Source organism: Monodon monoceros, unplaced genomic scaffold (assembly GCF_005190385.1).
Source record: "Monodon monoceros isolate NGI ecotype Baffin Bay Population unplaced genomic scaffold, NGI_Narwhal_1 Super_Scaffold_18, whole genome shotgun sequence".
Classification (NCBI taxonomy): Eukaryota; Metazoa; Chordata; class Mammalia; order Artiodactyla; family Monodontidae; genus Monodon; species Monodon monoceros.
In genome coordinates, this window is record NW_021703774.1 from 135942222 (window position 1) to 135960036 (window position 17815).

A 17815-nucleotide genomic window follows, 5' to 3' on the forward strand; every position below is an offset into this window, starting at 1 on the left:
TTGCAGTGCGCGGGCTTATTGCAGTGGCTTCTCTTGTTGCAGAGCATGGGCTCTAGGCACGCAGGCTTCAGTAGTTGTGGCACGTGGGCCCAGTTGCTCTGCGGCGTGTGGGATTTTCCTCGGACCAGGGATCGAACCCGTGTCCCCTGCATTGGCAGGTGGATTCTTATCCACTGCGCCACCAGGTAAGTCCCATTCTTTTTAATGACTACTCATTGTCAGTCTTCCCCACACACAAATAATGCTGCACAAAACATCCTTGTATGTATTACTTTAGGAAAACTCTCTGCTGGGTCAATGTACATATATGTTTAAATATTTGTAAATATCGGCAGATTATTTTCCAAGAAGGGTGTGGTAATTCATATTCCCACCATCAGTGTATAAAAGTGACCATTTCCCCACATCTTCACCAGAAGTTGGCATTTTATTTTTTAACATCTTTATTGGAGTATAATTGCTTTACAATGTTGTGTTAGTTTTTGCTGTATAATAAAGTGAATCAGCTATATGTATACATATATCTCCATATCCCCTCCCTCTTGCATCTCCCTCCCACCCTCCCTATCCCACCCCTCTAGGTGGCCACAAAGCACCGAGCTGATCTCCCTGTGCTATGCAGCTGCTTCCCACTAGCTATCTATTTTACATTTGGTAGTGTATATACTATGACATATATACTATGTCAGTGCTACTCTCTCACTTCATCCCAGCTTACCCTTCCCCCTCCCTGTGTCCTAATTTAAAATGTTTTCCAGTTTTATCGGTGAAAAATGGCATTGTATTATTGCTTTATTTTGCATTTTCTTGAATATTTTTGAGGTTAAGCATCATTTTTCTTTTTTTTAATATTTATTTGGTTGCACCAGGTCTTAGTTGCGGCAGGCAGGCTCCTTAGTTGCGGCTCACTGGCTCCTTAGTTGTGGCATGTGAACTCTTAGTTGCAGCATGCATGTGGGACCTAGTTCTCTGACCAGGGCTTAAACCCAGGCCCCCTGCATTGGGAGAGCGGAGTCTTACCCACTGTGCCACCAGAGAAGTTCCTAAGCATCATTTCTTGTTTATTGGTCATTTGGGGTAAAAATCTGTGATGTATGCAACTTACTGTCAAAAGAGTGTCAGAAAAAAGCTGAGTGTGTGTGTGAGTGTGACAGAGAGGGTGTCCTTCCTTTTTAATCCATCTCTTCTTTTTCTGAATTTTAAATCTCTCCCCCTTTTTTTTTTTCTGGCCACGCTGCGAGGTTTGCAGGATCTTAGTTCCCCGACCAGGGATCGAACCTGGGCCCCCAGCAGTGGAAGCACAGAGTCCTAACCACTGGACTGCCAGAGAATTCCCTAAATCTCTCCCTTTCTACTGGCTCCTTCTTTTCAGATTACAAACATGCTCCAGTCTCCCCTAACCTAAAAAACCTTCTTTGGGTCTTGCTATCTCCCTCAGATTCCTGTCCAATCATTCTTTATTTTCACCAACTATACTCTTTCTCAACCCAAAACACTTTTCAGTGAACAAGCCATACCTTTGGTTTTAGGGACAAAAAAGCCCCAGTTTATTATTACTTTTAAAAAAAAGCAAATATCACTTACATAATTGTTCAAGCAAGTCTATATACGGGTATTTCATTTGAAAATACATATGTATATAATTTTTCTCCTACAGTAATTCATTTCAAGAGCAATTTCATTATGTATCTTCTACAGAGCCCTAAACCGAGACAGCCAACATATTCAAATAAACCCCAAGGTGTGGGGATGCTTCAGGACAGTTCCTCATTAGAAGCCTCAGCATGGGGGCTCTGGAGACCAACGCAGGTCTTCCAGGGAGAGCTGAAACGTTCAGATAAGTGAGTTCTGGAAAGAAGGGGTAGTTGGCGGGCTCTGGCAGGCTCACCCCTGGGGTAGAGCAAAGAGTACAGACAGGGGAGTTCTGAGAGGCACTGGAGCTATCTAAACTCAGGGGGATGGAACTGAGTGAGCAGCTGTGGTAATTGAGTTTCAGTTACCTGCAGGGTGGCAAAATAAAGTAGTAACTTCATCTGCCTGACACGGAGGAAGTTTAGAGGTGTCCCTGGCATATTCACAGTGGAACTCGTCACCCTTTCACTGTGTGGGGTGATGGCAACCGTACTGCGCTTCCTAGCGCCAGCAAGCGCACATCCTGTTAGGCAGCACCAGCGCACTCCAGCTAATGAAGCATTTCCTGCAGGTCTGTCTCCCAGGGCTCTCTGTATCCTCTGTCTGAAGGAATGGCACCATGGGAAAATTCAGCACCGCCAGCATCAGCCATCGCCCAAACTCAAAAGAGTCTTTGAATGGCAGAGAAAGGCCCATTTTCCTTTCTGCCCAGCCCAGGGTTGGAACCATCCTCAGGTCATTTTTTGTGGGTCTGTACAAACGTGCCGACTGGCAGCGTGCCGTTCTTCACCTGAGCCCGGATTTCAGCTCGATGCTTTAATGTGAAGACCAGGGCTCTCACTGTCCGCCGGTATGGCCCATTAATGAGGCGGGAGCAGAGATGAAACGTTTCCCGTTCAATATTTTCAACCAGTAGGTGATCCATCTGAAAAAACAGCAAAATTATCAAATTAGGGCCTTGCATTGCATAAGGATTAAAAGCAAGAGAGGCTGGAGCACTTTGCTCAGAGGCCTCCATTAATCAACTGAAATTCAAAGACATCTACTTCCTGTCACAAAAGAAACAGGAAGAGCAAATTAATTCCACCCTGGCAATTAAGGAACAAGGCCATGTGCTTTGTGACAGGGACCTCATTCACAACCCCTGCCGGGTGGTAATATTTGCCATTATAACAGGAAACTGGCTTGAACCAAGCAATGGGTTCTGGGCCCTGGGCCCTGTACTTTACCAACCAGGAAACGAAGACCAAGGATAATAAATCAGTATAACAGTTTATACTTTTTTTGTTGTTTGTTTGTTTTTAAAGTGACTTTTAACCCCTTACAGCATTTTAAAAACAATGAGTCTGGATCCTAATATGTGTGTAAAGCAGTTTATAAATCACTTTTCACATTTACTGCTCACAACTCCTATTATCTCATTTTATAGATGAGGAAACAGGTTCAAAGGTAAAGGAATGCTCCAGATCTTACAACTATTAAGAGGCAGAGTTGGGACTCTAACTCGGAGCCCCCAACTCCAACACCCATGTTTCTTCCCTTTCACCATACTCACTGCCCCCTTAACCTTCTGACAGACCAGCTGAGTCTGGAGAGACCTCTGCAGGGTCAGCCAAGCAGAAAGTGGCCTAGAGGATAGGACCTATGGCAATTCTGGGGTGGTCTGGCTCAGGCCCAAGCCCTCCTGAAGTCACAGGCCTAATGAAAGCAGGACAGGTCTGAGACTTTTGCCCACATGATCTGGACCCAGGCCAGACCGGGTTGCTGGTCAGAGACCCCCTCACTTCGTTCCTTTCCAGGTGCATCGCTCACTATTCGCCTCCCTGGTCCTGACCCTGGCCCAGCCTGAACAACCTCAGCTGCTTTTACACACCTCTACGCCCCTGCACAGGTACACATTTCCTCAGCAAGGCGCAATTTCCCTAGGAAACTCATTCCTATTTGTATGTCAAAGCTTAGCTAAAAAACAAAAAGCAAAAAAGCAAATCCTAGTTTAAAGGACTGAAAGTTCCCCTTGGGGCTGCCACAGTGTCCCGAGCTTCCCTTAGTCATTTTCATAACATATTATAATGATCTATTTTTTTGAGTTTGTCTTCCCTGAGAGTGAGTTCCTTGAAAACAGGAAACAAATTTCTCTCACTTGCTTTTTTCCCTTCAACTCTTTCCCTCCCCACCCTACCACACATTCAAATACTTACTCAGCACTATGTGCCTGGGCTGAGGAAAGAGCAGTGAACAAGGTCAACACAGCTCTTGACTCCACAGAGAGCACTGGTTGGCTGGAGACAGATAGAAGCAGGGACTGCAAGTGTACCGAGGGCTGGGAAAGAGGATATGAGCGAGTTCTGGGGCACAGAGCTACAGCAAAGGGACCCAACCCAGGAGGGCAGCTCCTGGCCTCAGGAGGGAATGGCACTTGACGTGAGACCTGGAGAATGACAAGGATCAGGCCAGGTGAGGTGGGCACTTGCTTGGTGATGAATTCAGTGAGTTGTACATATATCTTTTGTGTGCTTTTCCATATATGTACTATACTTATATTTTATTTTATTATTATTTTTTTATTTTTATTTTTTTTTTTTGCGGTACGCGGGCCTCTCACTGTTGTGGCCTCTCCCGTTGCGGAGCACAGGCTCTGGACGTGCAGGCTCAGCGGCCATGGCTCACGGGCCCAGCCGCTCCGCGACAAGTGGGATCCTCCTGGACTGGGGCACGAACCCGTGTCCCCTGCATCGGCAGGCAGACTCTCAACCACTGCGCCACCAGGGAAGCCCTATACATATATTTTAAAAAGGAAAAGTTTAAGGAAAAAATGCACCAAAATAAAAAAAGGATCACCGGACATTTGATAAGTGTCCTAACAAAAGAGAGAGACCAGCAGACCAAAATGAATATAATAAAGAAACCTGGAAGAAATGAGGACCACGCAGGAAACAGAACAGGACTGAGAGAGAGAGAGAAAGAGAAAGGGAGAGAGAGAATGAATATCCAGGTCCAGACATCTGCCTAGGTGTAACAGACAAAAGGTGTTCAGGGAAGTTTGGGGTCCTGATGACTGACTGATTATCTCCAAGGCTGGTGCTGGAGTGAGTGGACGTGGTGCCATGGCTCTCCAGAACCTAGACTCCTTGAGCTTTTCATGGCCTCCTGGGTGGGCACTGAACTAGCCCCCAGCCTGAGGCAGCCCGGGTACCAGACTACTTTACAAGGCTATAAGGGTGGCTGGCCGTCTGCCCAGCATTTGTCCAGCAACATTTGCAAAAGAGGCTCCTCACCCCAATGAGGGTTCCTCGTCCCAGTGTGAGGATGGTTAGTCACTGACTGTTTAGAGATTCACTTAATACGACAGGCAAGAAAAAAGGCTCTTTTTTTAAATTTTTTCTTTTTTTGAGGGGAGTGGTTGTTAGGGGAAGAAGGGTATGTGTACATTTGCAAAAATAAGTCATGGCCATTCCATCAAACTGTAGTATATATAAAAAAGAACCTTGAGAGTGCCTTGAAATTCACAGAACTGGATATTCATACTTCATTCAGCAAATAGTTATTGAGTCGCTACTCTGAGTATGGTCTGATCTAGGTATTAGAGATACCCAAGCAGAAAACACCTGACCCCCTACCCTCTAAGAAGTCACAGCCTAGAAAGGAGAGGCATGTACACAGAAAACCAAGGGGCAGCAGGATAGGTGCTATACCAGCAATGTGATGGGAATAAGAAGCAAGTAGCTAGCAATTCTCATGCATGCTTCTTGTTAAATGAAGGCCAATCGGAATGAAGAAATGAAGAAAAACATTTGTAATATTAAAATGTAAATCATAAGGGAAAATGATTCATCATGCATCCTTGTGTATAACATGTTCATTGAACAAAGTGAAGAATGCCTACCTTATAACTGCCTTTGGATAATCCAAACCTACCCAAGTTGAGAGTCCTTCCCAATGGGTCCTAATCTGGTAATTTAGGTAAGCCCTTTTGGGTGAAAGGACCAGAGTCTTACTAAGACTTTGAGAAAAAGGGGTTTTACTATGAGATACATGTGTATGAATGGGAACAAGAATGCTGTAAGAAACCTAGGGATTTATTTACAGACCATATCCTTTCTCTGTGTCTCTCATGATTTGCCTGGTCTCTTTTTCAAATGTTTTTCCTCCTCTCCATTTGCCTTACTATCAATTCTAACTGCCTTATTCTCTCCCCCTATTCTACACATCTCTACCCATAGCTTCTGCTTCCTCATAACTCCTCCAATATCTCTTCTGTTTCAAAACTCCCACTGTTGCCTCTTGGTATTTCCCAGTTCAGTTTCCCAGAGACAGAGAATCTGATTTGCCTTCCTTATCTATTTGTACCTGTGAGTTGAGTATGTGTTATTCAGTTGTCCAATCCTGGACAAACTGGCAATTGCTGGGTGAAGATATAAAACACATCCACCCAGAGCTGTCTTTTGTCAAGGATTCTGGACTCAGAAGAAATGCTGCCATAATCAATTAGTGATGTCTGCCACATCTGTTAAGCTCTTTAAAAACAAGGGAAGAAGCTCTTCTTCATGTGTATACCTTAAGTGCAGAACTTCCCACACTGTATTGTGACTATTCATTTGCCTACTTCCCTCAGAGACTGTGAGCCCCTCCAGGGCTGGTACCATTTTGGATGCACTTCTAAGTTCCCCATGCCTAGTAGCATAGGTACTGGCACATATTAAGTGCTCAGTAAATATCTGTGAAATGAATTTCCTCTTTCCCCATGTATACCTCCCTCCTTTTCTGCTCTTTTAGTAACATCCTATACATAGCATATGAAATATGTTTCTATTTTATATGTATTTTCTAGTTAGCGAAATCCAACCACTCTTACAAAGGCCAGTTCAAGTGCTGTCTTTTTCATGAAAGCTTCCCAGATTTCCCCATCAGATTTCATTGTTCTGTCCTTTGTGTGTTTATACCACTTGCTAGTAACACTATTTCAGACATATTTCATCCTGCCTCGTATTTAGTCAGTCATTTACAGGCTCTTAGTCAGGAGACAGTAAGCTTTCTTAGGATAAGGACTGCAACTCATTCATGTTTGCATTCTCCTCTGGCACTAGTAGTAGTAGAACTAAACATCTGGTGAGCTGAATACCCACTAGAAGCAAACTTTGTATGAGTTTTCCAATAGCATGATTGGATTTGTACATATATACCCACACTCCTTTTTGACCACTTGAATACATTTATTAAAGAGCTGGTCAAAGCCAGAGGTACAGTCTGAGGCCATTAAACAAAGAAAAAACTAACAGTCCCATATGGGGATGTACCCCTGACCTGGATCTCATTAGCACCATCTGACAACCAACTGGGCCAACCAGCCAGTGTTTCATAACTCTTAACGATAACAGGCTCACTTTGAGAATCAGATTCATTTTTTTAAAATGACATAATAGGAAAATGATCACAGGCCGTGAGGTAGGAAGGAGAGTGGATAATGAGGAAGGGGAAGTAAGAGAATGACACCACAGGGGACGTTCATATGAGGAAAGATCTAAAAGACAGGGAAGAACAAAGAAGATCTGGAAGGGAGAAAGTAAAGGGGAATGGAGTGTGGGTCTCAACAATGGAGATTTTATTCATCTATTCCTTTATTCCAAGAACAAGGAAACAATCCATGAATCTGGAAAGCAAGATGTGTAGAGTAATAAAGAGATGCACTTTTGGGCTGTGTGTGTATATTCTTTATCTGTGGCTTTCACTACTAAAGGATAAGACCAAACAAATAACATAGAAACGTTATTTTCTATAAAAATGTAATGAGTGGATTTGAAAAAACACATGCTAAGATCAAATTGCAAAAGCTTTTTAGTTATTAGGCCAATAACTTATCCAATGGTTTACTACTGCCTGATATAGTACATTTATGGAGATCGGATGTCTGATTTGAATGCACTCAACATTGGTTACTGTCAAAGACCAGATACTGGATTAGATGGTGCTCACCGATCTGCCCTAATATGAAAATGTTTCATATGATGATGGGTGCTAAGAGTTAACTTTATGTAAAAAGTGTTTGTATTTATATTTTCTGACATACCAAACTGATAAAAAAATACTATAAAATGTTGTTTATGCAGGGAAAACAGATTGACTTTCTTCGGCCAAGGAAGATGGCTAAGATGCACACTTTTAATTTTTAAAATTTACTCTTTGGGAACAAAACCATTCAACTATGCTTAATCTGATATTTTTTCCAATTACACTGGAAAGCACTAACGAATGTATCACTTTTTAAACTTTGCTTTGTAACACTTGAGTGCTTACCACTTGATGTGCCAGTTAAAGGATAATTAATGGATAAACTAAAAGGATAATTATTATTGAGTTTAATATAGCAGGCAAACTGCTCATTAATCCTTACAAGCATAGCTTCATTATTATCATTTACTTAAAAAGATACCACAGGGAACTGGTATTTACCACCACATTAACTACATATTATATACCCACACTCTATGTTTCTGCAATAATTTTGGTTTATTTTAAAAATAAACTTCTTTTAAAACATCAAATAGCGAGTCTTGTTGGCTAATCGATACTCCAGAAAATTAGACTTACAACCTTCCTATTTTTTTTCTCTCTTCCAAGGGCTTAATATTCATATTAATATTTCCTTGGGAAAAGTTAAGCAAACACAGTATATTAATTCACTGAACCATCAAATAGACATTAAAAATTATAAATATAAGAATAGAAATATATAGAAAAGTATATACAAAATGACACTAGCTGATATTGATCAAGATTAAAAATACAACATAAATGTGAATAATTGTCAATTTTCTGCAACGTTTTTTAAATAATCAATAAAAATATCTTATGGAACAGTTGGTACATAATTGGCTCTTAATAAGTCTGGGATAATCATAACCTGCCCAGTATTCATTGAAAGAGTTACAGGGACTTCCCTGGTGGCACAGTGGTTAAGAATCCGCCTGCCGATGCAGGGGACACAGGTTCGAGCCCTGGTCCGGGAAGATCCCACATGCCACGGAGCAACTAAGCCCGTGTGCCACAACTACTGAGCCGGCGCTCTAAAGCCTGCGAGCCACAACTACTGAGCCCACGTGCCACAACTACTGAAGCCTGCGTGCCTAGAGCCCATGCTCCGCAACAAGAGAAGCCACCACAATGAGAAGCCTGCGCACCGAAACGAAGAGTAGCCCCTGCTCACTGCAACTAGAGAAAGCCCGCGCACAGCCAAAAATATAAATAAATAAATAAATTTATTAAAAAAAAAAAAAAAAAGAAAGAGCTACAATAATTTACCAAACAGGAAATGCACCAAAATGTTAACAAGACTATGTCTGGATGGTAGGTTCAATGGTGATCTTATTTTTCCTTTCCATATTTTTTCATTTTCTGTCATAAGTTTGTATTAAAAAACCCCAAACTTTATTTTTTAAAAGTAAATAATATACCACAAGCCAATTTGCCTTTCTTTTGTGGATACATAACAGAGATAGAAAGGTTAAAATATTTTTTCAGAGAATGCAGTGACAGATCAGGTATTTAAATCAGACTTCTGAATTGCTTCTTTTGTTAATAATATTAAGTTATTCTTTAAGGATACATTATTAGGGATACCCTGAGAAGAGGAAAAAATATGGATGTTATATGTCTGATTTTTCCAGAATATTAACTGACCTATAAGATTTATTTGATGATGATTAATACTATTGCTAATGAGCAAAAATTCTTCTTCCAGCACGTGTACCTCAAACCACTAACACCATTCTAACTGTTGGTCATGAAGATGATAGGGATTGTGCAATTGACTATATACATTAGAACTAAAGGTACGAGTGCTGACCGAAAATGGAGTACAGTCTTTTCAAAAGACAGCTATGTATTTTGCCATTGATATTCCATAACAGAGTCCATCTCAGAATTTTTGCTTCAGTGGAAAGGGAAAGAATTTTTTTTATTTATTTTTATTGAAGTAGAGTTGATTTACAATGCTGTGTTAGTTTCTGGTGTACAGAAAACGGATTCAATTTTATATATTCTTTTTCATATTCTTTTCCATTATGGTTTATTACAGGATATTGAATATAGTTCCCTGTGCTATACGGTAGGACCTTGTTGTTTATTTATTTTGTATATAGTAGTTTTTATCTGCTAATCCCAAACTTCTAATTAGCCCTCCCCTAACCCCTTTCCCCTTTGGTAACCATAAGTTTGTTTTCTGTGTCTGTGGGTCTGTTTCTGTTTTGTAAATAAGTTCATTTGTGTCATATTTTGATTCCATATATAAGTGATATCATATGGTATTTGTTAGGGTAAGAATTTTAAATGGGAAGGAACCAACATTCATTAAGTGACTTCTAACCACCAGGCACTGTCCTATTCTTTTGTATATATGGTTCATTTAATCTTTCCAATAATCTTAGGTAGTAGGAATTATAACCTTCATTTCACGGATAAAAAAATCAAGTCTCTGAAATGTTAAGAGATTTGCCTAAGGTGTCACAACCAGCACATACTAGAGCCAGGGTTTTAATTCATGTCTTGCTAATTCCAAAGCCTGTACTCTTTATACAATACTGTCCCCCAGAACGTTTACAAATCCAGAATCTTTAAAAAAAAAAAAAAGTTAGAATAAAGCCATAGCGCTTAAGACTATGAAAGTTCATTATGAAAATATGAAGGTCATTTAACCCAGAGTACCTAGTCATCACATTCCAACCAGGACATTACCTCCAATTCCAAGGCTTCTGAGAGTAATTTCTGGGCGTTTTTCCTAAATGTCTCGGTTTTGGAATCACTTCGGACTTCTATAGAAGGTCTATCCTTGTGTTTTTCAATGAAAGTTCTCCACTCAGTGTAAACTTCTCTGGCAAGACAAGCCACTTCTGAATCTGGGTGTTGACGCATCTTGTTCACAGTGTGACCTGAAACAAGAGAACAGAAACCAAAGAAAAGGTTGTTCTGTATTCTTCTGAAAGGTACAGAACTGGAAGGACTAATGTGTGGCACTTAGCAAGTCATTCACACACCTAAGGATGTAAAGGCTCTTGTGCAAATGAAGACCTGTTTCTCAAAGATAACAAGATAATCACTGGGGGAGAATCGCTGGGCTAGCCAATGAAATAAGTCATAAAACAGAAGCACGATACTTAAAATGGAACACCTAAAGTACCAACTCCTTAATCCAAAAATTGCAATAGAAGAAAATGAATTAAGCATTTATCTTGTCTTTTCAGTACATATTATATTTCAGGACAACCAAACAGTCCTAGTTTTTGACAGAATATTCTTTATTCAGCTAATAAATGTGATAAAATTGACAGAATTTAAAAAATTTTTGTGGCCCATGATGAAATAATTCATTCAGGTGACAATCAACAGGGGATGAAATCAGTCAATGAAAAGTTGATGGGGACAATGGTAAAATGGAAAAATGAGGTGTCATCATCTCCACGGATCAATCTTAGCATCCCTAAGAGTGGCACTATCAGATAGAGGTAGCACTTCACAGCCCTGCCCATGAAGTAGTCTTACACCCTCCTCCCAAGGAAAAGATGAACCATAACCCTAGTAACTAGTCGTTCAAAGCTAACCTCCAGTTTATAGAAAATATGAGAGACAGAGGAATAAGTTAAATTACAGCGTAAGAAACAAATCCAGAATGTGGGACATTCTGCAGGACAACATTCAATCATCAATGGCACTTTTAAAAAAAGGGAGTAAGGTTACGGATTGCTAAAGATTAAAAGAGTCTTTTGAGTCCAAACTATCAAATGTGATGTGTGATCCAAATCCTGACTGGAATAAACCAATTAAAATATATTTTGATATAAACAAGAAATACGAATATACACTGGTTATTAAATTATATCAAAGAATTATTGTTGATTTTGTTGAGCACGATGATGGCATTGTAGCTATGTAAGAAAAGATCCATATTTTTTAGAGATGCATACTGAAGTATGTAGAGCTGTAATGACAAAAGGTCTGAGATTCTGCTTTAAAATACTTCAGTAACAGCACAAAAACACAAAAAAGGGAAAGATAAAGTGAATGCGACCAAACCTTAATAGTTACTGAATGTAGGTGAAAGGCCTATGGGGGTTTGTACCATTCTCTTTATTTTTGTGAATGTTTGAGATTTTCATAATAAAAATGGAAAAAGAGGAAAGGGTCAAAAAATATCATATGCAAAAGTACTTAGATAAAAATAAACACATAGAAAAGCAAAAGAAATCAAGTAAACATTTAGAATTAAAGTTCAAAAAGTATTAGAATATAAGGTAAGTATACTTTTAAAAACAATCGATAGCTTTTTTATGTCAGCAATAAACAGTCAGTATAATAGGGGGAAAATCATGCTTAAACTGGTAAAAACCATAAACCACTTAGCAACTCATTAACAAGAGGGGGTTGCATGCCCATGTGCTGTTTGTGTATGTGCCTATCTCCTTAATAGCTCTGGAACCGCTCTTAAACTCCATCCCCATCACCACTGACCTTGCCTTAGGGCATGTCGCCTCCAGATGACTCCAGCAGCCTGACTGGCCTCTCAGCCAAAGTCTGGAACCCTTAATGCCACCTTCCACACTGCAGCCAGAGTGGCCTTCATTTAACTTTATTCGTTTCTCTTTCAGGGATATTTTTTAAAACATTAATCTGACCATTACGCTCCACCACTTAAATCTTTCAATCCTATATCCAAATTCTTGTCTAGTCACACAAGTACCTTCACTATCTGCCACCCTCCCACCTACCTTCTAGCTTCACTTCCAGCTATTACCCCACCGTCATCGATCCTCCAGCTACCTGCAGCTCCTAAGACACTTCAATAGTTTTCTCACCTCTTTACTTTTGAACATATACTCCAATGAGCATTTTGTCTGCCTGGAATATTCCTTCTTCTCTCTTCATCTGGTTAACTTACATTCTGCCTTTAAGACTCAGTCCAGGAGTCCCCTTCTCCAGGAAGTCTTCCTTAATATAATAACCCCCAGTCTTGGCTGGTACCTCTCCTCTGTGCTTCCTTAGCACCTCATGCTCCTGTTCATCACAATAACTATTATAATTAGTTGTAATTATCTGATCAGTTATCTCTCTTGCCCACCAAAGAGAGCTCCTTGAGGGCAAGAGCTGTGACACGTTTATCTTTGGATCTCCAGCAGAAAACAGGGGCAGGAGAGGGGGTCGGGAGAGTGGGTGTTTGGTAAATGTTGGGGAATGAGAAACCCAGATGAGGAAATACATATGTTTTTACTAAAATATGTAACAGAAAATTTGAATGAAAGGGGAAAATATACCATATTATATGATGGAAAGACCAGTACAGAGATGTCAATATAGAAATTAATTTGTAGATTTAATGTAATTACAATAAAAAAATCTTAGTAGGCTGCTTTTATTAGAATACATCCAAATAGCTTTAGACTTATTTTAGAAAAACAAATGGGTAATAGCATAAAATACTCTTATGTATTATGAGGTATAACTAGCCTTATATGCTATTGGAACATATTATAAAGCAACTAAAATTATATGGACTGGCACCAAAACAACAGATGGATAGATCTGTGGAATAAAAAGTGAAGCTCAGGGGACTTCCCTGGTGGTGCAGTGATTAAGAATCCACCTGCCAATGCAGGGGACACGGGTTCAAGCCCTGGTCCAGGAAGATCCCACATGCTGCAGAGCAACTAAGCCCGTGCACCACAACTACTGAGCCGATGTGCCACAATTACTGAAGCCTGCACGCCTAGAGCCCGTGCTCTACCAACAAGAGAAGCCACCGCAATGAGAAGCCTGAGCACTGCAACAAAGAGCAGTCCCTGATTGCCACAACTAGAGAAAGCCCGTGCGCAGCAACGAAGACCCAACGCGGCCATAATTAATTAATAAGCTCAGGAACAAACCCTATTGTATATAAAAATTAATATATAATAAAAGAGGCATCAATGAACAAAAGGAAATGGAAAAGAATTCAATTTTGGGAAAATGGTCAAAACATTTAGAAAATTTCTCAGATCACACCAACTGCATAGCTCAACACTTGCTTGATTTATTTACTCCTCACATGTCGACTGAAGGCCTACTCTTTGTACTAGGTACGTTAGGTACTAGTCATGCAGGGCTGAACAAGAAACTGTCCCTGCTTTAAAGGTTCTGTGAAGAGCATCCTGGAAGTAACTTTGAAGGGAAGACAAGATTCTTTAACTTCTCTCTCTATCCCATTATCTCCCAGGAATTTTTATCTAGTCTTTCTACTGACCAGGGAAAGAAGTACATCAACACTCATCACAAGGAGGAAGGTGAAGGGGAGGCATGCAGAGCCCTCATTAGAAATATCTCAAGGTGCTTCCTAGTTAGCGATGCTTAGTGAGGTGCTTCTGAAACACATGCCACTTAAAGCTGAAGTCACTACTCAACACTTTCCTTTTCTGGCTGGAGTTCTCCATATCCTTGAGATTATTCATTCAGAAAACAATTTTTTGTGCTGTTGGTCACTGTTGTAGATGGTAAAAACACAAAGGTAAATGAGACACTGCAGGACCTCAAAGACCTAAATTCAGGGCATTTTAATACTTTTACAGAGCACCTACTTAATGCCTGGTGCTGAGGATACAGACATGAATGAGACACAGTCCCTGGAATTTAACCTACACTCACCCTGCCAAAGTGTGCAAAGAAGATTTATGTATAAAAATATTCATTACAGTGCTGTGTACAGCAGCAAAAAGTTAAAAACAACCTACAAGCTCACCATTAAGGGTCCAATTTGTTAAATGAATTATAGTCCCTTCAAACAATGAATACTTGGCAGCCATTAAAGACTGCAATAGCGGGCTTCCCTGGTGGCGCAGTGGTTGAGAGTCCGCCTGCCGATGCAGGGGACACGGGTTCGTGCCCCGGTCCGGGAAGATCCCACATGCCACAGAGCGGCTGGGCCCCTGGGCCATGGCTGCTGAGCCTGCGTGTCCGGAGCCTGTGCTCCACAACGGGAGAGGCCACAGCGGTGAGAGGCCCGCATACCACAAAAAAAAAAAAAAAAAAAAAAAATACAGGTAAAAAAGACTGCAATAGCTCTACATGTAGTAACATGGAAAGAGGATTACTTTACTCAGGTTCTCAGAAGAGCATGCGCAGTATAAGCCAATATTTATTTTTAAAATTACATTTGTATATATATATATATATATAAACAAACACATATATTTGTTTATACACAGAGAAAAAGAGTCTAAAAGAATTTATAATGAAATTATTAACAAGGGTCTCCTCTGAGCAGTGGGACTGTATGTATCTATGCAGTTCAGCTCACAATCTCATGGGCTGGCTCAACCTGTAAGCAATCCTAACAGCACGGGATATGCTATACCAGAAGTGCATTCAGGTTTCTTTGGAATAGAGATCCTTCCCTTCATGTGTTCCCCACCTTATCCTTTTCTCTCCCCAAGACAGGCACCGTTGACCCACCTTTATATACAAGAAATGAAGATGCACAAGTCCCACAGAGAGTCCTTCTTCTTGTCAAATCCAATGGACCTTTTCCATCGTGACATTACTTGATACCTCTGTGGCATCTGTCACTGCTGCCTTTTTCCTTCTGAAATATTCTCTTCCATTGCTTTTTGAGATATCACCTGTTACTGATTCTCCTCTTCCTTCTCCATCTCTTCTGCTGGCTGTACATGCCTTGCCCAACCTTTAATTACCTGTGAACCCCAGCTGGGACATTGTCCTTGGCCTCTTCTCTTCTTTCTTCACCTGTTTTCCCTGAGTAATCTTACCCACTCCTGTGGTCCAACTACCATCTGCAAGCAGCTGACTCCCAAATACGTATCTCTAGCCTAAAGGCTCTCACTGAGCACAATACCCAAATATCCAGTCCCCTACTGGACATCTCTACCTGCTTATTTTGCAAGCACCTCTAGCTCAACATTTCTAAAATGGAAAATGGAACTCATTATTATCCCCCTCAGTCCCTCCTCCTGTATTTCTTGTCACACATGGCACTAGCATTCACCCATTATTTTAGGCTCCTTAACATTTTTTTTAAGATTTTTTTTTTTGATGTGGACCATTTTTAAAGTCTTTATTGACTTTGTTACAATATTGCTTCTGTTTCATGTTTTGGTTTTTTGGCCCCAAGTCATGTGGGATCTTAGCTCCCCCACCAGGGATCAAAGAGGTGGGGGAGCTAATGCACCCCCTGCATTGGAAGACGAAGCCTTAACCACTGGACCGCCAGGGAAGTCCCTAGGCTCCTTAACATTTCTTGCATCTTTTCCTTTTCCTCACGTCCCTCTTTATTCTCCCTGCTGCCCTGATTCAGGTCCTCATCACCTCTCCACAGGTCTACTGCAATGACTTACTAATCAATCTCTGTCCCCAGAGTGGCCTTCTCCAATTCATCCTCTATATTAAAGTCAAATTAACCTTTTAAAAACACAGTTTAATCACATCATTCCCTTAACAGAAGCCCTTCAATGGTTCTCTCCTCTGTCCTCAAATTAATTTCTAAGTACAGATTCAAGCCCTCGATGACCTGGAACCTCTTTGGCCATACCTCTCACCATATCTCTCTCTTTCCTTCCTCTCCTCAGTCCCAGCCCTCCTACCCCTTTGGCCTCCAGATGCTAAGTTCTAGCCATAGAAAGCAGTTTGCGTGTCCTTGATAGGGTCAGGCTGTCTGGCCTTCTTACATTTCTGTACTTAGCTCACACTGCTCCCTCTGCCTAGAAGGTTTAAATGCCCACTTTTCCCTCTAAACTTGATGTAAACATCTTGGGTGCAGAGCCCCATACCTTACTCCTTACTCCAAGATATATTCCCAGCTCCCAGCATAGTGCCTTACCACAAAACAATCAAGAAATGTTTGCTGAACTGAATCAAACAGGTATATTACAAAGAAAAAGAAGTTTACATTTGGCTTTCAAATTGGCTTTGTACTAACATTTGAATATGGATGCAGTGGATTGGGAAAATCACACAATTGCAAACAAAATAATGGAACTATACTGTAAAGAATTGAATGAAAAGTTTCTAATTCTTACCCATTGCTAAGAACCCTTCCTGCTTACTACTCCAGATTTTACAGGAATTATATCATTTAATTTTTTATAATTACACAATGAAGTAAATACTATTATATCTCTTTTTACAAAGAAGCTCAGCCAAGCAATTTGCCCAGGGCTTCATGGCTAGTAAGCATGGAAGCCAGGATCTGAGCACAGCAGCCTGACCCCAGAGCCTGCATACTTAATGCCCCAACACCCTGTCCTTCTCTGTTATTAGGGACTGGCACACAGAGAGTGTCCAATAAAGTTCTGTTAAGATAATGTTGTTCACCTTCTTGATATTCCTAAATCAGAAGAGCCAAAGGGCAGAAGTCTTCGACTCTCAGGCCAGGGCAAAGGAATCACTGCTCTTGGCCTGCAGGGGGCAGTACACCTCACAGATACTCCCACAGGAGCCCCACCTGGACTGGTCAGGAGGCTCTCCCAGCACCAGGGAAACCACCCCAAGAAGGGCAGGGGCTATGAGGAGACCTGGGGGATGCAAGCTTTGCAAGCAAGAGGGTGACAGAAGGAAGAGTAACAGCAGGGAAGGCACTGAGTCTGGGGCAGGAAAAGAGGAGAGAGAAGGCCTAGGGAACCCTCTTCTATAAAAAACAAGACAGAATGACAAACTTTAAATGAAAAAGGGAATTTCATGATAACAATAATGACAGTTAGCCACTGCACTGAATGCTTTACATTTAAGTCAATGAATTCTCAGAACAACCCTATGAGGTGCTATAATGATTCCCTGTTTAACAGGTAAAGAACTAAGGAACTAAGAGGTTAAGAAACTTGTGCAGGACATGGCAAGTAAGAAGCAGGGACAAGTTTCAAATGCACGCAGTTTGGCTGCAGAGCTCAAGTATTAACCCTATACTGTTGCCTCCAGTGATCATACAGTCCTACCTCCTCCTGATCCAGATGGAAAAAATGAGGCTCCATGACCTTTCCCCAAGGTCACAAGTTGGTCAGTAGCTACATCGAGGAAGTTAATGATCTGCAAAAAGTCATTATTTGCTCCATGAAGTTTATGTTAAAGCAAGCAGTGCCACTGGCTGGTCTTATGATCTAGGTCAAGTCCCTTGGGTTTAAGAGTTCGGGGCTTCTGCATCCCAGCACATTAAGACAAA

At 41.0% G+C, this 17815-nt stretch overlaps 1 protein-coding gene across 4 annotated transcripts in view; it reads right to left on the reverse strand.

Moving 5' to 3' along the window:
- Positions 1-1518: 1518 nt before the first annotated feature.
- Positions 1519-17815, reverse strand: part of TCEANC2 (transcription elongation factor A N-terminal and central domain containing 2) — a 36921-nt gene continuing 20624 nt past the window's right edge. For all 4 annotated transcript variants that reach the window (XM_029231058.1, XM_029231061.1, XM_029231059.1 and 1 more), the window contains 2 exons: positions 10360-10553; positions 1519-2557 (listed from right to left, as the gene is read on the reverse strand). In XM_029231058.1, coding sequence (XP_029086891.1) covers positions 2369-2557; positions 10360-10553 — 383 coding nt within the window. In that variant the 3' untranslated portion in view covers positions 1519-2368. The remainder of the gene's footprint in view (positions 2558-10359; positions 10554-17815) is intronic.